Consider the following 26,083-nt stretch of genomic DNA (forward strand, 5'->3'; position numbering starts at 1 on the left):
TCTCCATACCATGTGATCATGGTGGTGAGTTAAAATAAATGATTGATTGATTGAAAGGTGCCTATAAATAAAATGTATTATTATTATTATTATTATTATTATTATTAATGTCCGATTTTACTTATTTCTGCTGATTTAAATATAAATGAAAATAAAAGAATATGTAGAGTTGCTCAGTTATTCAGGATGGGCCTACTGACTGGTGAACAGCAACAATGCTGCACCTTCTAAAAATATTTACCAGAACACAAAACACAATTTTATTCAAACTTTTATCCCCGTAATGTTGGACTGCATGGAACCTCTTGATTTTAAACTACTTGAGTTTTTCCTAGTGTATGTGATGTCATTCAACACAAACATGCCTGCCTGGAGCTTTTGCGGCTGCTAGACATACTGTGACAAAGATGCTTTTATTATTAATACATTGGATCTCTGTATATCCTTATGCACTTTTGAGTACGCAGCGTTTTAGTTTTTAGCCTAGCCTTATTTTAGCCTTATCTTTAAGTGTTTAGAGTTTTTAGTGTTTTATTTGTTTTATTGCTTGAGTCAGACTTCTGTCATCAAGAATTTCACTGTAAAACCTAACGGTACATCTTAATAACAGAAGTAAGTTGAAATAACTTAAACTTTGGAAAAAGTTGTGGTCACTCATTGCCATCAGCTAATATAACTCAAAAAATAATTAAATAAATGTTTGAAGCTGCTATAACATGTCTGTGTTTGTATTGTGTTAAAGCAACTTAAAGTTCAGTTATTTAAGTTATGATAACTAAAATGGTTTAAGGCAATTGGTTTCCTAAAATGAATTGATTAGCTAGAAGTTGTGACCACTAGAATGTGATCATTTCATTTAGAGGAATAAAACTGAGTAACTTGAACTTAAGTGCTAACATTTATGTAAAGAAGATTCAATTAAATTAGTCTGGCTTGATGCAAATTAATACAATCAACACTTTTTAAATAAGTCTGAAGGAAATACTACATATGAGTGTATAATACGTATCAGTTTTAAATTCAGTTTACTGAATGAAATGATACTATCAAATGTATTTAACCAAGTTACCTTAACAATACAGGACAATACAGAAAATTGGAATATTGTGATAAAGTTCTTTATTTTCTGTAATGCAATTAAAAAAACAAAATGTCATACATTCTGGATTCATTACAAATCAACTGAAATATTGCAAGCCTTTTATTATTTTAATATTGCTGATTATGGCTTACAGTTTAAGATTAAGATTCTCAGAATATTCTAATTTTTTGAGATAGGATATTTGAGTTTTCTTAAGCTGTAAGCCATGATCAGCAATATTAAAATAATAAAAGGCTTGCAATATTTCAGTTGATTTGTAATGAATCCAGAATGTATGATATTTTTGCATTACAGAAAATAAAGGACTTCATCACAATATTCCAATTTTCTGAGACAGTCCTGTAAATATTTGAGTTACTTGAACCTCAATGGAACATTTTTTTACACTTGAATTGTTTGAGATAATAAACTTAAACGGTTTTAGTCGATCGGTTTCCTCAAACAGTTTGAGTTCAACTAACTTGTCAGGTTTTACAGTGTATTTCACACATTTCTACTACTTCTGCTGAAAACTGTGTTGTGGTAAAACATAAGGTCATGGCAAAAAAAAGAAAAAGACTGGCGTTGCTCCTCCAACTGTTGTCTGAATTACTGCTAAAGTGAAACAGGCTGTGGTTCCAGCTGTTGCCACTGACCAATCAGTGACCTCCGTAGGAGGAAATCCTGTTAAAGCAGCCTGAGTTTATTCAGATCTTAATGGCCCAAGGTGCTCTGGCGTCTGCAGGTACGAGCAGTGGTTGCTCATTGCTGATGAATGTAGTTAATTATTTTTCGTTGAATTTGTATTGTGAAGAGGAGACAAATCCACGATTGTGCTCCACTGGTTTCTTCTAGAATGATGTAAGTAAACTGATGTCTAAACAACACATATTTGATGCCACTGAAAGATCCTGCGTGTTCGTTTGTTTGGTGCACCATAAGAAAACCAGTGAAATAGAATCAAAGTTAATACAACCTTTTATTATATCGTGCACAATGTTTTCCGGCCGAAGGTTCACTTCACAAAGGAAGGAGAGAAATGCACCCGGTGGTCATTGATTCAGTCGTATTTATACTGAAAAGGGAGGTGTTCTTTGTACGTGAACCCCATCTGCCAAACATATCAGACCTTCAGCGTCCCTGTTTATTGTTTCCTCCTTAGGATGTCAACCCAGATAACAGATAAAACCCATCAGTGTTAAAATATCTGTTTCTCTTCATTGTCTTCACTTAACGAAGAGTCAATATCTGAACTAAACCCTGCACTGCAAAAACTCACCATCTTACCAGGAATATTTCTTATTTCTAGTTAAAATGTCTCATTTTTAGTCAAATCTCATTACACTTAAAACAAGTCATTACCAGAAAAATAACTTGGACATTTTCACCTGTTTCAAGTAAATTTTCACTTGAAATAAGTAGAAAAATCTGCGAGTAGGACAAGATTTATCTTCTCATTACAAGCAAAAAAATCTTGTTCCACTGGCAGATTTTTCTACTTATTTCAATTGAAAATCTACTTGAAACAGGTGAAAATTGTCAAATAAGTTATTTTTCCAGTGATGAGTCTTGTTTGAAGTGTAATGAGATTTTTTTTTTTTTTTTACTAAAAATGAGACACTTTAACTAGAAATAAGGCAAATATTCTTAAGATTTTGAGTTTTTGCAGTGTGCAAATAGAGAAAACAGTGGAGCTATGAAATGGGCTGACTCTACAACTAGAGAAAACAGCTGAACTCCTGAATAGGAGATAACAAATAGAGAAAAACCAACCACCAGTGTAGAATCTTGTAGAAAAACCCTTAACTCTTTCATGAAATCCTAACGCCGCTCATCTCTTCCCTTTGTCTTGTCAGGCTGTTGTGGCTCTCCTTTCTGCTGATTGAAGGCATTTCCTGTCTTCCTCCCCAAGATGGTAGGATGGTATTGATCACCCCAGATGAATTGAAACGATTAACTGATGCTGACTTCCTCTCCCTTATTTCTCCTCCAGATGGATCCAGACCGTTGGGACATCACTCCACTTGGCCATATTTGACTTCCCCTTACTTTGGACACAATCAATACAGGCCAAGTGACCAGATTCCTTCTGGACAGGCTGGTGTTTCAGGCGGTTACAGCAACTACCCAGGACTGGACCATGGTGGTGACGCCAACATGGCTGGTTCTGGAGAGGGTCATTTCTGGGCCCAACAGTACAACCCCGGCCCATATAGAGATGTTTCAGCCGTATCGATGGGGAACGGAGACCCCTACGAGTTTGTAGAGGAGAGCTGGAGCTCTGGTCCCATCCACGAGGAGGATGAGACCTTCCTCACCGACATGTCCGGCCACAAACCCGTCTTCTCACTCAATGCTCATTCCAACTATCATCATCAAAGGAAGGTGGTCACTCAGGCCCAGTTCACTCCCAAAGGGTCACTTCGTTTCAGCGGGCCAGTCTACAGGCACACAAACGAGCCGGACGCGCCCATCAAGGACGGTTTCAAATAGTTTTTTCTGTTGAAGCTCGGTCTGGCAGATTTACTCATTTGTTTTCAAGACAGAAATAAACTAAACTCTCTAAACATGGTTTTTGCAGAACTTTCCCTTAGATCAGTATTTCTAGTTCACCATCAAATGTATGGCATTGATCTTGGTGTTTTAAACTTAAGATCAGTAGAAAGCCTCTTGATTTCCAACTACTTATTCTGGTAACTTATTGCTCTAACGTTCTCTGATCTTCTGGGAGACAAAATACATTTATTTGAACCGAATGTTCTGTTTTCAAGGAATTTACTAAAGATCTGTGGCTTCAGTCCTTAAATGTACTTTTGTGGAGGTGTTTTTTTTTTTTTTAAACGCAATGTATAGATCAAGGCAGGGTGAAAAGGGTAAATAATTACAGCAACAATGGTGAAGATAACACACAAGAAACAAAAAGCGCAAGGTACAATAAAATCAAGAGTTTCATGACAACCCTATTTTCATAGATTTAAAGTAGTTGGTAAAAAATATAAAGGAGGGAGTATTTCCACTTACAAGTGTGAAGATATATACCCAAAATAATCACCAGGTTGATGTTTGAATATTAGAATCCAAGTTATCCATATAATGTGAGTAAAAACAGGAATTTCATCAATGCTCCAACGCTTCTGAATGTATCACAAATGTGTGATTTAGTTTTTTTACATTTGCAAAAAGTACAATGATTTCATATATCTTCACATTATGCAATGTCAAGTTGAACTAACGTATAAAGAGTATAAATCAAATAAAATACAAAACACAACCATAGGGGGGGATGAAATTATAACGAAAAGCCAAAACATTTACATTTATGGTTTTTATTGCTTTTGAATTTGTAGAAAACTTAATAGTCCCAGATACTGATTGAATTCACAATGAAAAGTAAAAAGAGGGTTTTTTGTGTAAGAATTTGGATTTGTGGATGTGGAATTTTGCAAGGATAATCAAATGTTTCTTTTGGCTTTGTTCTAATCGTTACATGGTCAAAAACACCAAACATCCTTCCCCAAAATAATTTGAAATCAGTTTCAATGCTTTCAGACACAAAATTACACATCACTCCAATAAGTATGAACAATGGGGCACAGCCAGATTAAGTGAGTGATTGTTTCCGAATTTGCAAAACAAAAAGTACATTTTAAATCAATATTTCTTTTGAATCTTTTTACAATGTGATCATTTGTAGGATAGAATTTAGGAATTAACTTAAATGAAATTTCTTTAACTATGTTTGTCACTAGGTATTGGTTGGGTGAGAGCAAGACCTTCCAGTTAATATTTTCTACATATTTATTCCAATATGGGATCTGTGGCGAATATCAAACTGAAATTCCCACGCTTTACAGGACTGTCTCCGAAAATTAGAATATTGTGATAAAGTTCTTTATTTTCTGTAATGTAATTAAAAAAACAAAAATGTCATACATTCTGGATTCATTACAAATCAACTGAAATATTGCAAGCAGTTTAAAATTAAGATTCCCAGAATATTCAAATTTTTTTAGATAGGATTTTCTTAAACAGTAAGCCATGATCAGCAATATTAAAATAATAAAAGGCTTGCAATATTTCAGTTGATTTGTAATGAATCCAGAATGTATGACATTTTTGTTTTTGTAATTGCATTACAGAAAATCACAATATTCTAATTTTCTGAGACAGTCCTGTATGGTGTATTGAATGCAGAACAGCGTCAGCCAATCCCGTGACCGGAACGGCGGCGCTGGGTGATGACGTACAATAGCAGCGCCAGCTTGGGCTGGAGCGTGGGAAACTTTCAAGTAAACATTCAGACGAGAAAGAAAAGCAAACTGCATTTCATGCAGTCTAATGTAGAGATGACTCCCAGGATCCTGTCGGCAGTGAGCATCCTCACCAAACCTCTAGGTGAGTGCGCTGAGAGATGGAAGATTATACATTCATTTATGGATAAAACGTGACATAAATGTGTTCTTTGAGAAACTTGAAGTATGGTGAGAACCAACGTTAAACAAGATCTCAGTGACAGGATGTGTGTGTGTGTGTGTGTGTGTGTGTGTGTGTGTGTGTGTGTGTGTGTGTGTGTGTGTGTGTGTGAGTACTATTGTATTATTACTTATATAAATACTGTATGGAAAGATATTTATTAATGACATGTGCACTAGTTTATAAAAGCTAAAATCTTTTTGTGAAAAGGTTAGGCGTCATAAACTTAGGCTTCAGTCTACACCTTTTGGTCCTTGGTTTTTAGTTAAGTTTGTATACAATTTTTATATATATATATATATATATATATATATATATATATATATATATATATATATATATATATATATATATATATACCAAAATGACCTGTACTTTGGGTTATTTGTGTTGTGGAAACTGAAAGGACCAATAAACTAAACTAAAGAAGACCATGATAGTGTATAAAAAAAATCCCCTTTTTTGGAACATATTTCAGACCTGAAATGCAAAATTGAATATTTGTTAATACGTTTAATTGAATCTTATGAAGAATATACAAGGCAAAGGAACAGACTAGAATAGACAAAGCAAGGAACTGAAAAGTTGCACAAGTTTGTATCAGCTTAAGAAAATGTTTAAAAAAGAAAAGATAAGTGCCTAGAAAAAAGAAGAAGGAGAAAGAGAAAAATATAGATAGAAGAGTGGTATTTTTGTTTTTTTTCTTGTTATAAATATGTGTATAGATAGATTAGTGTTCAGCAAGTCAATGTAATTGTATTAACAGAGAGGGTCAGGTATCATACGTTTTCTTCTTCCTGCTCCTTTTCTTTCATGGTGATAATGTGTACTTCTTGGAATTTTGTACAACATTGTTAAGAAGATATACCATGAATGGAATAAATGAAATGAAATGAAATGGAAAAAAAATAGCATGAAAAAACAGTATTTTGCTTGTTTGTTTTTAGTTTTAGTAGTTAGAAAATGTAATTTTCAAGGCCTGGAAAAGTTTTGGAAACATAAGTTCACCCCAAACCTTTTGGAAAAGTCATGGAATTTATTTTTCTCCCTTAATGATAACATTTAGTAATAACAGCCTATAAGGTAGATTTAAAATTGATTGAATAAATATTTCGTATCGAAAAGTCTCACGCGTGACGTGTCTAGCATCTTGCGCATCATGCAGATCGGTTATTATTATAGTTATATTAGATTACTATAAAACATATACTACAACATATTGCTGGTATATCAGTTAGTTTAAACAAATATTTATTTTGTATAAAACCATAATTGTCATTAGATCTCCACTGTGGTGACTTTTTACATAGTTTTATTCCTATATTTCATTCATACATTGATGTTTTAGAGGTCATGTATAGTCATGGAAACTTGCTGCCAAGTCATGGAAAAGTCATGGAAATGTGTTGGTTAAAATGTGTATGAACCCTGTACAGTTTCCTGTGGCAGTGCCTTCCATCCACTGCAGTGTGTGTGTGTGTGTGTGTGTGTGGGATGCTGTGTGTCGTTTGCAGAGGTGTCTGCTCACTCCTCGGAGCAGGAGGCCTTCCTGGCGGCTCTGGAATCCAACAGGACCGTTCTCCTGGAGCAGCTGCAGAGTGACAGCAGCTTCACGGACCTGCGGAGGCTCAGAGAGACGGTGAAGGCCACGGCAGACTGGTTCTGCTGCGACACGGAGGACGCTACGTGGAGCTTTGTCCAGGAGTTACTCCTGCTGCTGCTCACCCTGACACAGCACCTGCAGGATGAACTGCAGCGCTTCAAGCAGGCCCCGCCCCCCGCCGTCAGGACACACCGGACCCCCGAGATGGCACCGCCGTTGCCCCCCGACGTCTTCAGCGTCTCTCAGCAGAAAACTCTGGGAGCTGCTCTGCAGTTTGTGGTTTCCTTGGGGCTCTGCCCGTACCTGGCCCCGGGGGTGGGCGTGCCGCTGGCCCGCAGGTCGGCGTTTGGAGCCACGGTGGAGAAAGCAGTCCGGCGGGAGGTGCCGCCCGCGGCGGAGCGACGTCTTCTGACCACCACTAAAGTGCTGCTGCAGGTGGCAGAGCTGTCGTCTCTGGCCACCCTGCTGTTCACACGACACCTGGGGGACGTGATGGCGGCGTTGAGCCAGCTGGGCTACCAGCCACACCGGGATGAGAGGGTGATTAATGTTTTCCTATTTTACTTGTACCATCATCTAAGGGCCAATCCCAATGTTCACCCTACTTTCTACCACTTCACTAAAAATGAAGCCACAGGCGTAGGTCCTTGTAATGTTCCCTAGGGATTGGGACACCACTTGCTACGTCACTGCGTGGTTTACATTCGGGTACGTAAGCGACTGTGTAGTTACGTTTGCACATACGTCACACCATATCAGGAAGCCCAGAGCTAAAAGCTGTTTTAATTTCAGCTGTAGCGCTGTTAATATGCCACTTTATTAAGTTTTAATATTTTTTCAGGTGTAAAAGTAACCGTTAAGATCCCCAACCTGGGCTCAGTTTATCCAAATAACGCCTGGTAAGAAATTTGCTCCGATGTTTTCTGAGATGATAAGAGCCGCCGGCGATTTATGGTTCCGTGCTAAATCGACGCAGAGCCTACGCCGTACGGAGCGCGTCACTGCGTAACCTACGGCGTAGGCTCTGTGTTGGTGTAACGCGGAACCATAAATCAGCCTTTATTCTGTCGAAATCTGAAGATACAACTCAACAACGAGAAAGCTAGTGATTATGTACATTCACTGAGTGAATATTCCATCCATCCATCCATTGTCCACCGCATTATCCGAATCCGGGTCGCGGGGGCAGCAGTCGGAGCAGGGATGCCCAGACTTCCCTCACCCCAGACACTTCCTCCAGCTCTTCCGGGGGGACTCCAAGGCGTTCCCAGGCCAGCCGAGAGACATAGTCTCTCCAGCGTGTCCTGGGTCTTCCCCGGGGTCTCCTCCCGGTGGGACATGCCTGGAACACCTCCCTAGGGAGGCGTCCAGGAGGATCTGGTACAGATGCCCAAGCCACCTCAGCTGGCTCCTCTCAATGTGAAGGAGTAGCAGCTCAACTCCGAGCTCCTCCCGGGTGACAGAGCTCCTCACCCTATCTCTAAGGGAGCGTCCAGCCACCCTGCGGAGGAAACTCATTTCGGCCGCTTGTATCCGGGATCCCGTTCTTTCGGTCATGACCCAGAGTTCATGACCATAGGTGAGGGTGGGAACGTAGATCGACCGGTAAACCGAGAGCTTTGCCTTTCGGCTCAGCTCCTTCTTCACCACGACGGACCGATACAATGACCGCATTACTATGGCCGCCGCACCGATCCGCCTGTCGATCTCGCGCTCCGTTCTCCCCTCACTCTTGAACAAGACCCCAAGATACTTAAACTCCTCCACCTGAGGCAGGAACTCTCCCCCGACCTGGAGGGTGCAAGCCACCTTTTTCCGGTCGAGAACCATGGCCTCAGACTTAGAGGTGCTGATTCTCATCCCAGCTGCTTCACACTCGGCTGCAAACCGCCCCAGTGCATGCTGAAGGTCCTGGCTCGAGTGAATATTATGAAAGTAAAATATATATTTCTCGCTAGAAATGTAATCAAAACGCATTTTTATGCAGAAACTAACTCAAAATATTGATTTTATTCACTAAAAATGAGAAATGTCGGCCATGTTTGATTCAGTCTGCAAATGATGACGTAAAGCATTCTGGGAAATTTCTCTAGCCCTCCGTCAGTGAGTCAGTATCTGAAATCCCTCACTGTGAAGGGCTAGATTCATACACACTAACCCTCGTTATGTCCACTAGCCCTAGATGCAAAGAGGAATTGGGACACCACTACCCTCACGGGAACGCACAACATTTAGGGGTAGGACTGAAAAGTAGGACTAGGGGGGATTGGGACTGGGCCAAAGAGTGAAAGTTATGTAAGGGATAATGCCTGACGAGGTTTACATTAACATAAATATATGGACGCCCCCGCGTAAGTGGCTTTTGTTAGAGGTTTCACGGAGAAGGGTGAAAAAGTGGGGGGTCGTGCTTTTGCAGTAGCTGGTGCTAAACTATGGAACTAAACTCTGGAACGCGCTGCCCATTGAGTTACCGTCCCTCACTGACTGCTCTCAATTCAAATCCATGCTAAACACCCACCTATTCAGACTGGCATTTGGCTCATGATAGCATTTTTTATTTATTTATTTATTGATTGATTGATTGATTTTATACTTTTATTTTTTTTTTTCATTGTTTTTTTTTTTACTCTAGTCTCTGTGTCTTCTGATTGTTTTTTTTTTAGTCCATGTTTTTATTTGATTTAACTGTAAAGCACTTTGGTCAACAGTGGTTGTTTTTAAAAGTGTTATATAAATAAAGATTGATTGCTTGATTGATATTTTGCTGTAAAAGGCTTGTTAAAAGTCATACATTCTTATTTTATCTTTTTATTTTGCATCTTATAACCTGCAGCCACTCAGTTCTGACGAATGCCGACTATGTAAAGACGCCCTGGGGAATCTCCTCGGAAAAGTTTACCAGCCGATCGTCATCAAGGAGCTGCTGATACTGCAAGGTGGAGCCAAACAGGTGGGTTGGAGAAACATGACGTCACGGATGTAACTTCACAGTGGGTTACGCCCACTGAGTGCCGGAAAGACTTGAGTGTCAGCGTAAACTTTCAGTTTGAGCAACTGGAAAACATCTAAAATGGGAAGGAGCTGTTGTGCGATCGACTGTACTCATAGATTTAGCAAAAAATCAGAGTTATCGTTTTACAGACTGCTGAAAAATAAGCTTAAGAGAGACAAATGGATCACTGCAATTCACAGAAACAACTGGATTCCAGACACCGAAACGTGGATTTGTGGTTCCCATTTTGTATCAGGTAATGTTGGATTTTTGGGTAGCTAACGTTAAACGGTCAAATCATAAAGTTCAGTGTCCTCGTCACTTTAGTTTCTACAACAAATCCTGCCTTGAAGTCGGACCAAGCATCAAGACTTTTATATGCCTTCAAGCTTTGCTTCGTGTATTTCCCCGGCGTAGAAATTAAGTTCATATAAATATCAGGAAACTGGATTTGTGGACAAATATTAATGTCCATGGACCACTGGTTCTTGGTAACTGTACCAAATATTAATGTCCATGGACCACTGGTTCTTGGTAACTGTACCAAATATTAATGTCCATGGACCACTGGTTCTTGGTAACTGTACCAAATATTAATGTCCATGGACCACTGGTTCTTGGTAACTGTACCAAATATTAATGTCTATGGACCACTGGTTCTTGGTAACTGTACCAAATATTAATGTCCATGGACCACTGGTTCTTGGTAACTGTACCAAATATTAATGTCCATGGACCACTGGTTCTTGGTAACTGTACTAAATATTAATGTCCATGGACCACTGGTTCTTGGTAACTGTACCAAATATTAATGTCCATGGACCACTGGTTCTTGGTAACTGTACGGGTCACTGTCAAGTCCAACTGCCTTTAATTTAAGCCGATAATCAGCTGTTATCCCGTCTTCTCCACTAGTTGCAGCTGTTTTTACCACTCAGTGTGAGTAACGGCTGGATTCTGGTTCTGCGTTAAATCGAAGATTTGTTTTCTTTTTTTTCCTGTTGAAAAATGTCAAAAGAAAAACATCAAGTTCCAACTGCATTAAATACTTTCTTCCCCTTGGTGGCGCTGGAAGCTGCTACAAACAAATACTTGAATGCAAAGTGAGTCAGTGAACATGAAGGAAAACTAGTCACTTACATTTTTTTCTACATAAAAGTAACTCAACAAACTATATTTTAAATGGCAATAACAAAACATAATGGTGACCAACGATGATTGTAAAAAGAAAAGAAGAATTTAAAACACATATAAAGCATTCTAGCAGTTAACAAATTATTAATATGATCTACTAAAAGATAACAATGGAAAGACTCGGACATAATAGCTATTAGTTTTGTTTTGTGTTTTTTTTCCAATATCTTTCCATTTCCCCTTTTAAAGTTAGATTTTACTGTTGCGGATTTACATTTTGCCAGGTACATGTTTAAAATAAACTGTTTATGTTCTGTTTAGAAGTTTAAAAAGCCTAAAATCTCAGTACAAAGATAAAACCTTTCCAAGAAGAACATCATGACGTGTCTGTCGCTGCTAAATCAGTTATATTATATAGTTAGTTATATAGTTATATTAGTATCTCAGTGGTTTGAAACTAGTCTCTAGTTAAATGGAACAAGTTTAAAGCTTTCATTGAAATATTTGCCTCTAAATAATGAATGTGCACTTTCTAATGGATCATTAGGCGACTGATTGTCTTCTTTTCTTTTTGGTTCTCATCTAGTGCTGTCAGGCGATTAAAAAAATGAATCTAATTAATTACAGGATTTATAACTAATTAATCTAATTAATCACATTTTAATCTCATATCTGCTAAAGGTCCCCAAATAAAGCAGTGTTTCCTCTACATTCATTCAGCAGTGGCGGCCCGCCACTGCTGAATCATAGCCGCCACGCCTGAAAAAAAAAATTCTATTATAATTTTTTTTTTTTTTTTTTTTTGCAAATGCACCATCGCCGCATCTCTCCACCTTCACAGCACAGCCTGTGTGATGATGAGCGCAACGGCGGGGGGAGGGAGTGAGTGGGGTGTTTGGGGGACTTAATTACTCGCGAGAGCGCGGCCTAAAGTGACATCACGTTAGGCACCAGGTCAGAGCCCATGGGTCAGAGTCAGAGTCAGAGTCAGAGTCGTCGTAAGAAAAAAAAAAAAGGAGAAGTCGCCGTAAGAAATAAAGGCAGCGAATTACCGGAGAAAAGGTAGACTTATTAGCCAACTGAGGCGGACTGGCCATCTGTGTGATCTGGAGAATCACAGAACGGCCAGTAGTCCAGGACGGATGGCGGCCGGCCACAGTGTTAGGGCTCGGCCAGGCGGGGCTTTATAAATATATGGGCTTTATAAATTTATTAAATATATGAGCGTGGAGTCGGCGTGGCGAGGAGCTGCGCAGCGGACAGTGAGTCGCGCTGTGAAGCCTTGATTTATGGTTCCGCGTTAAATCGACGCAGCAACGTACGGCGCGCGCCTCGGCGTAACCTACGCCGTAGGCTCTGCGTCGTTTTAACGCGGAACCATAAATCATCCTTAAACCACCTGCAGCCCGGGAGGAGAAGTTATGGAGCGGGGCTGCGAGTTGTTCATCGGCATTGCTGGTTCGTTTTGTTAACTCTGAGCTTTGTTGCTTTGTTTGTTAGTTTGCTGGTGTTTTTTTTTTCCTCTCTGTGATTTTTAAGTTATTTGTGAAGAAGTTCTGAGTTCCCTGTGGGAGTTTTTCTGTGTTTTTCTATTAAACTACGCCTCGTTTTGGCTAAAGTTTAACCCGGTTTTATTTTTAAAATTATCTTCAAAACATAAAAAGAAATCGATCAAAAATCAGAATTAATACAGAAATTATTGGTGCTGTAAACATGTGTCTTTTTGGAAAGGTGCACAACATAGACTTTGGTAGAATAAGAACAAAAGTGCATTTGGATGAAGGGAATGTCATCCTGACTTCCCACATGAAAAAGATTGTTGGAAACAGTTAGGCACCAAATATAATATATTGAATTTTCTCAGATGGCAAAAATAAGAACTTTATTGATCCCACATAGGAGTAATTCATGTTATATCAGCTATAGAGAACAAGGTAGTGCCGAAAAACAATATATATCCCCCCTCACAAAAATAAGAAAAATAGAGAAACATTATTTTCTCACCAACAAAACATATTTAAAATTTTCCAAGTAACAAAATAACATTTTTCGGGCAATGAAATAACATTTGAACCATCTTTCAGACAATTAAATTTGTTCATGAGAAAATATGTTTCTCTGTTTTTTTTTGTGAGGGGGGAGCACACAGTCACAAGAACACCTGGAAGCATTCATGCTTATGACCACAGAGAAAGATCCTCATGTCCCTTGACAATGACAGAGTTGCAGAAAAAAGTGACCTGTTGAAGAAACTCCTTATCCCTAAACATTGAGAAAAATGGCATTGCTGGTTTGTTTTTTTAGGTTAACATTCAACCTTCATTTCTATGTGAGTATTCAAGTTAAACTGTATATTTACACCCTCTTTACATTGTGATCTATCATAACTCATACAGTGTTGTGTATTTCAGATACCTGTTTTGTATTGGTTCAACCAGAGGGACTGAGTTAGAGAGTATTCAAGTTAAACTAGAATACTATGCTCTTAACACAACATCTAGTCAAATCAGTACTATTGCTATAATTTGGATGGTATAGTATCATGAGCCACAATTAAGTATTGTGACACTCATGCCAGGCGTTATTGTTGTTGAGTTTCCACACGCCGATTGCTTTGGGCCGGGCCTAGTCAACGCCGCCACCGCCGCCGCCACCCCCCCGGGAAGCATGCCCCCACTGCTGAAAAAATTCCTAGAGGAAACACTGTAAAGAATTAGAATTCTAGGACATTGCAGAATTACAGTGCATGACTAATCAATTGAATACACTAAGAAGAGAAGATTTAAAATCCACATTTTTATTGGTGAAGTGTTTTCATGAATGAAATTCAAAAGAAAAAGCTCAAGCATCATCAGCAAACCAATTAGGCCAGGTGCATTATTCAAAACTGCAATACAAATACAGTTAAATAAATAAAATTCAGAAATAAAATAAGGCTGAGTCTCAAATAGGCTCTTAAGCAGACTCTCAATTGAAAATTAAAACTAAAGCTGACTCAATACAGCGATTCAAGTACTAGTAGCTGTAACGTTTACAGTGGAACTTGTCCGTACATGTTTAGCGTTTAAATGATAATTCAGGCTGGAGCAGCTCCGCTGATAGGAACATTCTTTATTATAAAATGTACAAATCACTGCGTTCTTGTTGATTGTCCCGTCTTCTTTCTTTTTATACATAAACTTGCCGTTCAAAGGTCCTAACAAAGATTTGCTGAGTCTCCCCTGAGTGGTCCAGGTCTGTCAGGTCTTTGTTAGTTTGACCAGCAGCAGGAGGGAAGTGACCTGTTACTGCAGAGTGAACTACGGCTCCCTCAATGGGACACATTTAAGATGCTCGTGCATTCCGTGCCACTCATAATTAATTGCGTTAATTTTCGTAACGCGTTAATTAGCAGTGTAATTAATTAATCTAATTAACACGCTAAACTGACAGCCCTATTCTCATCACATCATAATGAATATTCTCACATGCAGGGACGTGCAGAGACCTTTGGAGAGGCAGGCGCTGAAATTTAAAAGGGGACACATGGAACAAAACTTTAACACTTTCCGACAATAACTTGGTTACATTTGTTACGTTGTTATTACAATACAAAACACTGTTGGGTTTTGTATTGTAATACCTGCTCTGAATTAAAACTAATACTAAAACTAGAAAAATACAAAACTATAATAACTCTGGATACCCATTAATCCAAACTAAAGTAATGACAGAAAAACATTACAGATCTGAATCAACATAAATACCTGGTACATGTTCTTCCTGCTGCCTTTAGCACCTCACTCCTCTTCCCGCTCTCTCCACCTCCTCTCCTTACGAGGACATTTATCAGGACATTAAATATCCTGATAAATAAAATAAAGATCTGATGCACATAAAACATGCACGTACGCACACACATACATGCAGCCAAGTGGGGAATTGCAACTTGATTTAAATTACTTTAAATAAAATCACATGATCTCTGAAACGGTGGGCAGAAAGATGCATTTCTATCTCTCTCTCTGCCAGCGAGTGGCTAATGGCTGCTAATTACTAACAGCAAAATACAGCACTTGTCGCGCAGTTGCAAAGCATTGTTGTTGTTGTTGTTGTTGTAGTAACTTACAACAACAACAACAACAACACACACTAGTAACGTGCACATAATGCTACTGCTGCAAACCAAACCGGTAAGTGAAGATATATCCTCAGTTGAAGTGTCAATCTCCTGCAGACCTACAAAGTGCGCTGGGGCCAGAGCAGGGGGTGGGGTCATATCATTTGATTTAGCTGAATTATTATTAATTGTTAGATAATATTGGTGAATGAATGGCACGATAGGTCCACACTTGAAAATGGAAATCTTTTTTTAAAGGCCTTTGGGGGGAAAAAAAGGCCTTTGACAGAAGGGCACTTTGGGTATCTGAGCAAAGGGGGCGGGTGGTTGAGCCCCCTCCGCACCCCCCCTCTGCACGTGCATGCTCTCATGTTGCAGGAACATGTTTGATTCAGAGCTGCTGTAAAACCATGCTAGCTGTTAACAGTGTTCTGTTCCCTGTCCCAGGGTGGGCCGGCGGGGAGCTCTGGGAGCTCCAGCGGCTCCAGCAGCAGAGCAGCTCCGGGCTCAGCTCCGGCCTGGCTCCGGCGTCTGTGCGGTCAGCTGCTGTCCAGCCGTCTCATGCAGCCCAACGGTGTGCAGGCCGTCGTCAGAGCCATCCTGGAGGGAGGAGCAGGTGAGGATCTCAATCAATCCATCAGTCACATTTTATTTATACAGCACCTTTCATCCAAGTACATGAAATACAAAGTGCTTAACATTTTGACTGAAAAATAAGCATAATAAAAATAAGAATAAAATTAAAACTGGGAAACCAATGTACACTGATGTGCAATATAGTTAATTAAAATGAAATGATGATAAAAGTTCAAAAATTAAGGCTACAGCCAATTTAAAAAGAAAACTCCCGCACACCTTCCTCTCACCGTACTAGTGTTTATTGGGCCAACGTTTCGGTCATAGACCTTTTTCAAGGCATCCTCAGGATGACCGAAACGTTGGCCCAATAAACACTAGTACGGTGAGAAGAAGGTGTGCGGGAGTTTTCTTTTTAATTGGCTGCAGCTTTCCTCCTCCTCTGATGCACCTTTCTGCAGATCCGGTGTGCTAAAAGTTTTCTACTTCTCTTAAGAATTAAGGCTAAAAATAGTCAGTCCACAACAATAAAATATAACAATAATAAAAACTACAAGAAATAGATAAATAAATAAAAACAATAAATAAAACAAATGCCTCCAAACAATGTTAAGCAGAATAAAACTATAGAATTTGATGCTACATAAAAGCTAGACCGAAGAGTGGCTAAAAGCAGCAAATGTTTTAGTTCTACTTCTGGAAAAAGTATTAGAAATGTATCGGGAGCCAAAAAAAGTGATCGGATCGGGAAAAATCGTGATCGGCAGATACTCAAACTCAAGGGATCGGGATCGGATCGGGAGCTAAAAAAATCCTGATTGGGACTACCCTAGAAATCACCCAATCATGTCGGTTTTTTCTCGTCTGAAGCAGCTCTGTTTGTTTCCGTGTTTGTGTTTGTTTCCTGCAGGCAGCGAGTGTGACTGGAGGAAATGTGACGCCGTGGCCCGGATCCTCGTCGCCTGCCCCAAGCAGTCAGTGTCAGCAGACGACTACTTCAAACTCGTCTGTCCACAGGTCAGACTCACATTCTGTCAACTTTACACATGTACTGCAGCCCTGAAGTTTGAATAATAATGATGATAAAAATAATAGATTTAATGTATGTAGCCTGTGTGTGATTGTAAATACTGTATTTTTAAATGTTTGCAGACCCCAGAGAAACGCTTTCTCAATTCACCTCCATCACAGCTGTATTTACAACAAAGTGACTATAAAAGTTTTGAAGTTAAAGACGAAGATGCATGACATAATGAAACCCAGATCAACTGAACTTATTAATTAAACCCAATTTTGAACTTGAAACTAAGTGTGAAGAGCAAACAGCCTATTGGAGGTGGTTCAGTTCATTCATACCAAATGAATAACAGACATTAGTGATCTACAGGAGAAATGTCAGTTTTAATGAAACACAAATGAACTTGTGTGTGTTTTTATTGTTGTTGTTGTTCAGATCGTTGACCTGTTGCACTTCAAAGACAAGTTGACAGCCCTGCAGTTCCAGCGTGTGGCCACCAGGGCGGTGCTCTTCCTGGTGCAGGAGAGGCCTGCCTTCGCCCAGCAGTACCTGCTCCGCCCACTGGGGGCTCCGCTGCAGCGCTGCATCTCCGCTGCCAGTCAGTCTTACGTGCTGTTTTCTTTTCATCGAGCCAGGGATTATTGTTCTAATATGTTTAGTGATTTTCCAATTGTATTTACAGTAGGACTTGGTACCCCAGACACATAAAATAACTAAAAATAAATGCAAAATCATGAAAATAAAACCGCGGCACTATATACAAAAACAGATACAATGTATGCATATGGTATGGCATGTAAACACAATGTAATATATAAAACATGTCCAAAATGAAATGTAATAAAATTATCTATACCAGGGGTCGGCAACCCAAAATGTTGAAAGAGCCATATTGGACCAAAAACACAAAAAACTAATATGTCTGGAGCCGCAAAAAATGAAAAGTCTTGTATAAGCCTTAGAATGAAGGAAACACATGTATCTATATTAGTTATAACTGGGGGAAGTTGAAATGTTGAGAAAAAAGTCGAAACGTTGAGAAAAAGTGGAAATGTAGAGGAAAAAGTCGAAATATCGAGAAAAAGTTACAATTTCAAGAAAAAAGTTGAAATGTCGAGATTAAAAAAGGAAAGAAGAAAAAAAAGAGTAAAAAGTAAAAAGAAGAAAAAAGAGAAAAAAAAAGAAAAAAGGGGGAAAAAAGGAAAAAAAAAAGATCTAACATGAGCCACTAGGGCGGGTTGCCGACCCCTGATCTATGCGCATACATACACATCATATATATACACCCACATACACATATATATACAGTATATATATATATATAGATACATACACATACACATATACAAACATAAGTAAGAAAAAAAAGGGGGGGGGGGCTACACTATGTCAGAAATTTCTTTTCAAAATAAGATAAAAATGGCTGCCAAACTTTAAAATATTTGTGCGTATCACCCTGGGCGGTGTACTTCAGTTGTTCCAGTTTGAGGGGAGACATCACGTCTTCCACCCAGCGCTCATGAGAGGGAGGTCTGGACTTTTTCCAGCTGAGAAGTATCAGACGTCGTGCCAGTAGAGTTGAGAACGCTACTGCTTCCGCCTGGTGCCCAGATATCGGCGTCTCCTCAGAGACGACCCCAAATAATGCAGTCAATGGGTTTTGCGACTGATAATTTATTACACATACCGGTATATGAAAACGTATCAAATATATCTTCCCTAAATAGATCTAGCTTTGGGTTTGCCAGTTTACATCCAAAATGACGGTGCCTAATTCTTCCTCCCATTGCCTTCATCAAGCCAGGGATGAGCTGTGTACCATTTCTACACTGCAAAAACTCAAAATCTTAAGAATATTTGTCTTATTTCTAGTTAGAATGTCTCATTTTTACTCGAAAAAATCTCTTTACACTTAAAACAATCAGATCAGAATCAGAAAAGGGTTTATTGCCAAGTTTGTTAAACACACACAAGGAATTTGTTGTGGTGATTGTTGCAATACAATACAAATATAAAAGCAAATATATAAGAGAGAAAATGTATAAGCAAAAATGTACAATATGACGTTTTTAAAGTGCCGGATATGAGTCTGTGCAAAAGTGACTTGGGAACAACACTCATCACTGGAAAAAACAACAATTTTAAACCTGTTTCAAGTAGATTTTCACTCAAAATACTGTAAGTAGAAAAATCTGCCAGTGGAACAAGATTTTTTTTTACTTATAATGAGAAGATAAATCTTGTTCCACTGGCAGATTTTTCTACTTATTTCAAGTGAAAATTTACTTGAAACAGATGAAAATTGTCAAATAACAAGTTATTTATCTGGTGATGACTCGTTTGAAGTGTAATGAGATTTTTTTGACTAAAAATGAGACATTTTAACTAGAAATAAGACGAATATTCCTGGTAAGATTTTGAGTTTTTGCAGTGTATGCATGCTCTACATATCTTTTTTCTATTTTTTTTAAAGATGTACTCACTGTTATTGGTTTAACAGCCTTCTCACAGGAGCAGCAACACAGAGGATGCCAGATCACTTCATTTGTTTTCCTTTCAGGCAGTGGAGATTCCTGTGTTGCTGTAGAGGAGTCAGAGGTGACGTGTTGTGTGGAGGACGTGTACAAGGTGAGGATGCAGTTTTCCCTGACTGACACGCTGCAACTGATACTAAAAATGATGTAGGATAATAAACACACTTCATGTTGTCATCAAGTGAATTGGAAGTGACCCTTTTGAAATGTAGAGGGATGACAAATTCAAAATGAGCCGTTTTTAAGGTAGAACCAGCTGCCAGAACGTGTACTTGTCAGTAATATCCTGATGATGTGATTCTGTACAAAAGCTTTAAAGTACTTTGGTATGTAGAGCTTCCATTTACACTGCAAAAACTCAAAATCTTACCAGGAATATTTGTCTTATTTCTAGTTAAAATGTCTCATTTTTAGTCAAAAAAATCTCATTACACTTAAAACAAGAGTCATTACCAGAAAAATAACTTGTTATTTGACCATTTTCACCTGTTTCAAGTACATTTTCACTTGAAATAAGTAGAAAAATCTGCCAGTGGGACAAGATTTATCTTCTCATTATAAACAAAAAAATCTTGTTCCACTGGCAGATTTTTCTACTTATTTCAAGTGAAAATCTACTTGAAACAGGTGAGAATTGTTGTTTTTTCCAGTGATGAGTCTTGTTTTAAGTGTAATGAGATTTTTTTTTTAACTAAAAATGTGACATTTTAACTAGAAATAAGACAAATATTCTTGTTAAGATGTTGAGTTTTTGCAGTGATGGATGGTGTTGATGGCAGGTTTGTTTTGTCCCCACCCCTCACAGTGTTTGTTGTTTGTCTCTGCCCGTCAGATATGGGTGCTTGGAAACAGTTCCTCAGTGACGTTGCTCACAGAGCTGCAGGAACTTCTTCCCGTCATCTTCACACTCTTTTGTTTCACCAAACAGAACGTCTCCCACCTGCGGTAAAGACCTTGTTTCTTCTCTATTTTGGAATCGATTTGATTCCGATTCTTAAGATTCAGAATCTATTATCACGCTTTGATTTGATTTGATTCGATTCCGATATTGATTTGGGTTAGTGTTATTAAAACTGTTTTTTGAGCTGTTGCATGAATTGTATGACCGTAGTTATGCAAAATATTACTATTAGTATTATATTGAGATTCAACAGCAAGTATTGCAGTTAATGATGCTGTAAGGACCAATCAGCTCCCAGAATGCTGATAGAACTGCTTTAGGAAACATCGTGGGGCAGAATTACCAAACAGATCCAGGGAGGAAACAGAGACGGAGGAAATCAGTTTAATTTTTTTTCCCATTTTTTATGTCTGTCTCTAGTATTTAGTAATTGGTTGAAAAAATATATGTTGAGTGAACTTGCAGTTTAGTTTTTATTAGTTGACAAAAAATGTTGAACATAATAAGCGCCTTCATCTCAGAACTGAGTTACGGAAGTCTGTTGTGCAGGAGAAAATGTGCTTGTTTTTGCATTTCAAATGTAGTTCTGATATGATCTGCTGAAAAACAAGTGAAGTGCTTGTCATTTGCTCATTTGTGTCGTCTGTGCTGTACAGCGGCCCCTGCCAGGAGGTTTTACTGTGGTACCTGGGCCAGACGGAGCCGTCTTCAGCGCTGCTGGTGCTGAGGAAGCTCTCAGGGCTGAGCCCACGCACCAACGACGTGGCAGCAGGATTCCACTTCACCGCCGGCAGCGCCGGAGGAGCCAGACTCAGCTCCAGAGACGCCTGCAGGTGACAACTCTCAACACACACACTACGTTTACATGCAGTCAAAATTGGGGTTAAGGTCAATATTCCGGTTACTGAAACATTGGGAATAATCTGTTTCCATGCGTGAGCAAACAGGGTTATCCCTGTATACATGGTGATTAATCATTCAGGATATCTGGATCAAACCAGCGACGCACGGAGAACGTCATGACCAAATTCCCGTCATTTCCTCTTCTTCTTCCTGTATCCAAATCCAAAACAACAATTAAAGCTGCAAGCAGCGATGAACGGGCCCTCGTGCGTGCAATTTTCACGAATTATGTACAAGGACTCAAAACCGAGTCAGTTGACACAATCCACAAGTCTTTATGTCAAACCATTCAAAAGTTATGGCAGAAAGTAGGAACTATCAAATATGGACCAATCAGATGAAGGGTGGGCGCGCTTTTTGGCGTCTATCGTCGCCACGGTAACGCTTTTGAAAGAGAAAAGTAATGTGTGTTGTCGCAGGATGGAGACACATTTTGATGTATAACACACCTGGGTGCACGTTACGGTTCGGGCCGTATTAACTGCCGAAGGAATGGCATAAATTGCGCCAAAATTACACGATTAATTGAATACGGCCGACTTCCTGTTCAGTTTCGGCCATGGCGCCAAGAGACTTTTCTTTAAGTTGCGACATGATACAGGTGTGTACCGATTTTAATGCATGTACGTCAAACCGTATTGTGGGGCTTGAGGCACAAAGTTTTCTAGGGGGCGCTGTTGAGCCAGAAGTTGAAATGTCGAGAAAAAAAGTTGAAATGTCAAGATTAATGTTGAAGTACAATCTTGAGACAAAAGTCGAAATGTCGAGAAAAAAGTCAAAATTTCGTGAAAAAAATCGAAATGTTGAGATAAAAAAGGAAGAAAAAAAGAGAAAAAAGAAAAAAGACGAATAAAATGAAGAAAAAAGGAAAAAAAAAAAAAAGGAAGGAAAAAAAAGGTCAAACAATTTAGAAAAAGCTCCAGGGAGCCACTAGGATGGCGCTAAAGAGCCGCGGGTTGCGGACTCCTGCTTTAGGCTATCCGTGACCGAATATTCGGGTTAGAAAAGGAGTAACCCAGGGGTCATATTCAGGTTTTTAAAAACCGGAATATGACACAATTCCGGTTATTCAAAGGAGTTATTGGTGTTTACATGGCCGTGCAAAACCGGGTTATTGCTAATATTCCGTTTAGAAAAGGGTTATTGATGCATGGAAACGCAGCCACTGATCATCCGAGTTGCCTGACTGTGGGATTGACTCAGCTCTCTGCTTTTCCGCAGTAACGAGGAGGACGAGCTGTATGAGCAGCTGTCGGGGGAGCAGTGGAGGCTGGAGTGTCTGGTGCAGCTGCTGGCCGAACTCAAGGACTCAGACCTGCCGGGGGATTTCTTCCTGGACCTGCTCCAGGTAAACGCCGACACACAATAACAGCTGGAAACTTCCATAACTGGAACCAACAGAACCACCAGTCTTGAGTTTATATAAGTTTACAGACAGTGGGGCCTCAGGACCTCCTCATAATGACGTTTAGATTTAGATATGCAGCAACAATTGACCACACTGTACAGTGCTGTTTGAGCTTCAGCTAATGTTGCTCCTCCTGCAGGAGCTGACCAGCTGGACGGCTGCAGCCGAGGAAGAGGAACCTGATGAAGAGGAGCTGGAGCGGCACCTGTCGGCCGGAGCTGAGAGACGAGGCCAGCGACTGGCGCTGCTGCAGGTGCTGGCCGTCATGGCCGAGTGTCTGCAGCACACCCAGCTCCTCAGGAAGATCACACAGGTGAGCACACAGGACAGGTTTGGATCAAGTGTGATAAACGACCAGTCAGGGGTTGTTTTCCTGCATTTATTTGCTGCAGAAGACATAAAAACTAGGGCTGTCAATGTGTCAAAGTTAACGCGTTAATAACACGTTAACTTAACGTCCTCTTAACGCCGACAATTTATTTAACGCGCGATTAACGTGCAGGATTAAAAACATTATATAATTTCTGGCGCTCGACAGCACCCGTAGTTTGAGGAAAAGTATGGTGAATTGAAAGATGGAGAATGAAAAGGGACTTTTGAACAGCTAGTCACTTTCAAAAAGATGCCAGATGGTTCGCTGGACAAGACAAGTTATTTGCATGTGGATTTGAAATGAAAAATCAGACACCGCTGGACTGATGTGAGGGAAGGAGGTTCCTCACATGAATACATTAGATGAGCAAAGAATCTGAAGTATTAGCTAATTATACCCAACTGCACTTTACAGGTTGAGTTACTCCCTGCTGTTACATGTGCACTTTATTTGTTTGTAATTTGTTTTTTGCATCCCCCTGTTTTGATCCCACTTAGGAGAAGGGGATATTTTTTGAGCCTTTTATTTTCCTCCATATGACGTTAGACATAATTACATGGAACATTTAACTGACCAATGCACTTCTTGTACAATGTTTGTGATGCTTATGGTTCATTGTTTTACTTTGAGCTGCTTAAAAAAACAAGGAATCTTAAGTTAGTCTTTACAAGAGTAAAGTTGGGACTACATTGTTTGTATTTATGAAGGAATGTTACATTCAGGTCAAAAGCTTTTTTTGTGGAAAGTTGAATGAACATTGGTATAAAGCAGCATATTTGCCCTTTCTCATGTTGTTAACTGTATTAAAAACATTTATAAAAAATACCTTAAGGTAATTTAGAACAGCAAAAAAATGTGTAAATAAATGTGCGATTAATTGCGAGTTAACTATGGACAACACATTTAGAAGTCTTCGTTTTTTGCACTTTCTGCTCCCTCATCAGCGCAACACAGCACTGTGTAATTTAATTGATTTTCTTTTATAATGCAGAGAAATGCACTCTTACACTTTACTAAATAAAAGCTATTAAAACAGACAGGAAAACATTTTGGTTTTAACTAATAAATCTCAAACCATAATAACCACTATGGGAACAGTGACACCTAACGGTCAAAACAAAACGCTGTATATGTGGGGTAAACACATTAAAAACAATTACATTTGACAAAGGAAACGTACCTGCAGAAGACATAAAAACACATTTATCAGTCTTCTGTACCCTTTTCTGCACTTTCTGCTCCTGAACAAGTAAAATAAAAATGAGAAAGTGAGTACTCAGAGTCTCTGCAGCGCTGCACTGCAAAATCTCAAAATCTTAACAAGAATATATGTCTTTTTTCTAATTAAAATGTCTAATTTTTTGTCAAAAAATCTCATTGCACTTAAAACAAGACTCATCACTCATCAACAACTATTTTCACCTGTTTCAAGTAGATTTTCACTTAAAATAAGTAGAAAAATCTGCTAGTCGAACAAGATTTTTTTGCTTGTAATAAGAAGATAAATCTTGTTCCACTGGCAGATTTGTCTACTTATTTCAAGTGAAAATTTACTTGAAACAGGTGAAAATTGTCAAATAACAATTTTTTTTTTTCTGGTAATGACTTGTTTTAAAGGTGACCTATTATGGCATTTAATGTATATTTTAAACAGGCCTTGAATGTCTTAAAAACAATCTAAAGCTTGTTTTTTCTACATAAATCATAAATCCAGCCTGTGGGCCCTGTCACTAGTTTTACCGCTTCTAACCCCTTTTTCTGTGCTCCATTCTAAGGGAAGGGGGGGGTATGATAATGAGGCTCTGTGCTGATTGGCTCCCTGAATGACGTGTAGCAGGGGAGGAGAATAAACCTCGCTCCGCCAGAGCAGCCCGAGCCTGTAAATAAATACAACACTGAATTTTCACAAATGGCAACTTTATTGTTAAAAAAATTAAATATGAGTTGTATATAAATAACATTTATGCACTATTTCAGCCGGATCTGCCCGGCGGATGCTGAACGCTGGCCCCCGCAACCCCACGCCGGGCGCCCGGCGCATGGCTGCGGGGCGCATCGCCCGTTACCGGGGATCAAACCGACAGATTCCGCTGAAAATCTCGGAGGGTGAAGCTGGTCCAGCCTGGGACAGACCCCAGAAACCCCTGCTCCCAAAGCGGCTGGGAACCTGGACAATTTAGTCGGACGGACCCCGCTTTGGGACCAGGAAGTAGGCTGGAGCCGCGCGCATCACCGCGGCTTTAACCGGGGAATCTGACCGGTTCCGACCGGCCGGGACCGCAGGAACCGGCCTGGACTGGTAGCAGGGACTCCCGGGGACCGACCAGCGGAATTTCAGCCGGATCTGCCCGGCGGATGCTGTGCAACGGGCGCCCGGCGCACAGATCGCCTCCGGAGCGCATCCTCTGCGCATCACCCGTTACCGGTGATCAAACCGACAGATTTGCCTGAAAATGTCGGAGGGTGAAGCTGGTCCAGCCTGGGACAGACCCCCGAGGACCCAGCTCCCAAACCACCCGGGAACCTGGATGATTTAGCCCGGATCCGCTCCGCCGCGGCGCCGCGTCCGACTGGCTGAAGGAAGCACCGCTCCAGCCGGCGTAGAGAGCTGGTTGTGGGCGTGGTTTCAGCAGCGGAGGCCGAACCTCTGCGCCTCGGGTGACGTCACCATAGGCGCAGATTTTAATCGGCTCAAAAAAAATCACGTGACACTGGGGGACTCTGTCCGGCGGGGGTCAGAGACCTTGCAGAAATTCATGGTATTTTGTCTCCCCTGTGCTGGCAGGGTGAGGGGAGACCACTTTATATATGTTAAAACAAGAAAAAAAACATGTTTTTCATAATAGGTCCCCTTTAAGTGTAATGAGATTTTTTGACTAAAAATGAGATATTTTAACTAGAAATAAGACAAATATTCCTGGTATGATTTTGAGTTTTTGCAGTGTGTCTGGTTCACATTACATCACAGCCTGCCGTTATACAAAAGGC

General features: G+C 39.9%; 1 protein-coding gene across 1 annotated transcript in view; it reads left to right on the forward strand.

The window, feature by feature from the left end:
- The first annotated feature begins 5,348 nt into the window (after nucleotides 1–5,348).
- Nucleotides 5,349–26,083, forward strand: part of tango6 (transport and golgi organization 6 homolog (Drosophila)) — a 43,482-nt gene continuing 22,747 nt past the window's right edge. The window contains exons 1-11 of the mRNA XM_061722299.1: nucleotides 5,349–5,476; nucleotides 7,069–7,697; nucleotides 9,991–10,107; nucleotides 15,830–15,998; nucleotides 16,869–16,975; nucleotides 17,412–17,574; nucleotides 19,537–19,604; nucleotides 20,343–20,455; nucleotides 21,068–21,244; nucleotides 22,536–22,662; nucleotides 22,862–23,035. Coding sequence (XP_061578283.1) covers nucleotides 5,410–5,476; nucleotides 7,069–7,697; nucleotides 9,991–10,107; nucleotides 15,830–15,998; nucleotides 16,869–16,975; nucleotides 17,412–17,574; nucleotides 19,537–19,604; nucleotides 20,343–20,455; nucleotides 21,068–21,244; nucleotides 22,536–22,662; nucleotides 22,862–23,035 — 1,911 coding nt within the window. The 5' untranslated portion in view covers nucleotides 5,349–5,409. The remainder of the gene's footprint in view (nucleotides 5,477–7,068; nucleotides 7,698–9,990; nucleotides 10,108–15,829; nucleotides 15,999–16,868; nucleotides 16,976–17,411; nucleotides 17,575–19,536; nucleotides 19,605–20,342; nucleotides 20,456–21,067; nucleotides 21,245–22,535; nucleotides 22,663–22,861; nucleotides 23,036–26,083) is intronic.

Source organism: Cololabis saira, chromosome 5 (assembly GCF_033807715.1).
Source record: "Cololabis saira isolate AMF1-May2022 chromosome 5, fColSai1.1, whole genome shotgun sequence".
Taxonomy (NCBI): Eukaryota; Metazoa; Chordata; class Actinopteri; order Beloniformes; family Belonidae; genus Cololabis; species Cololabis saira.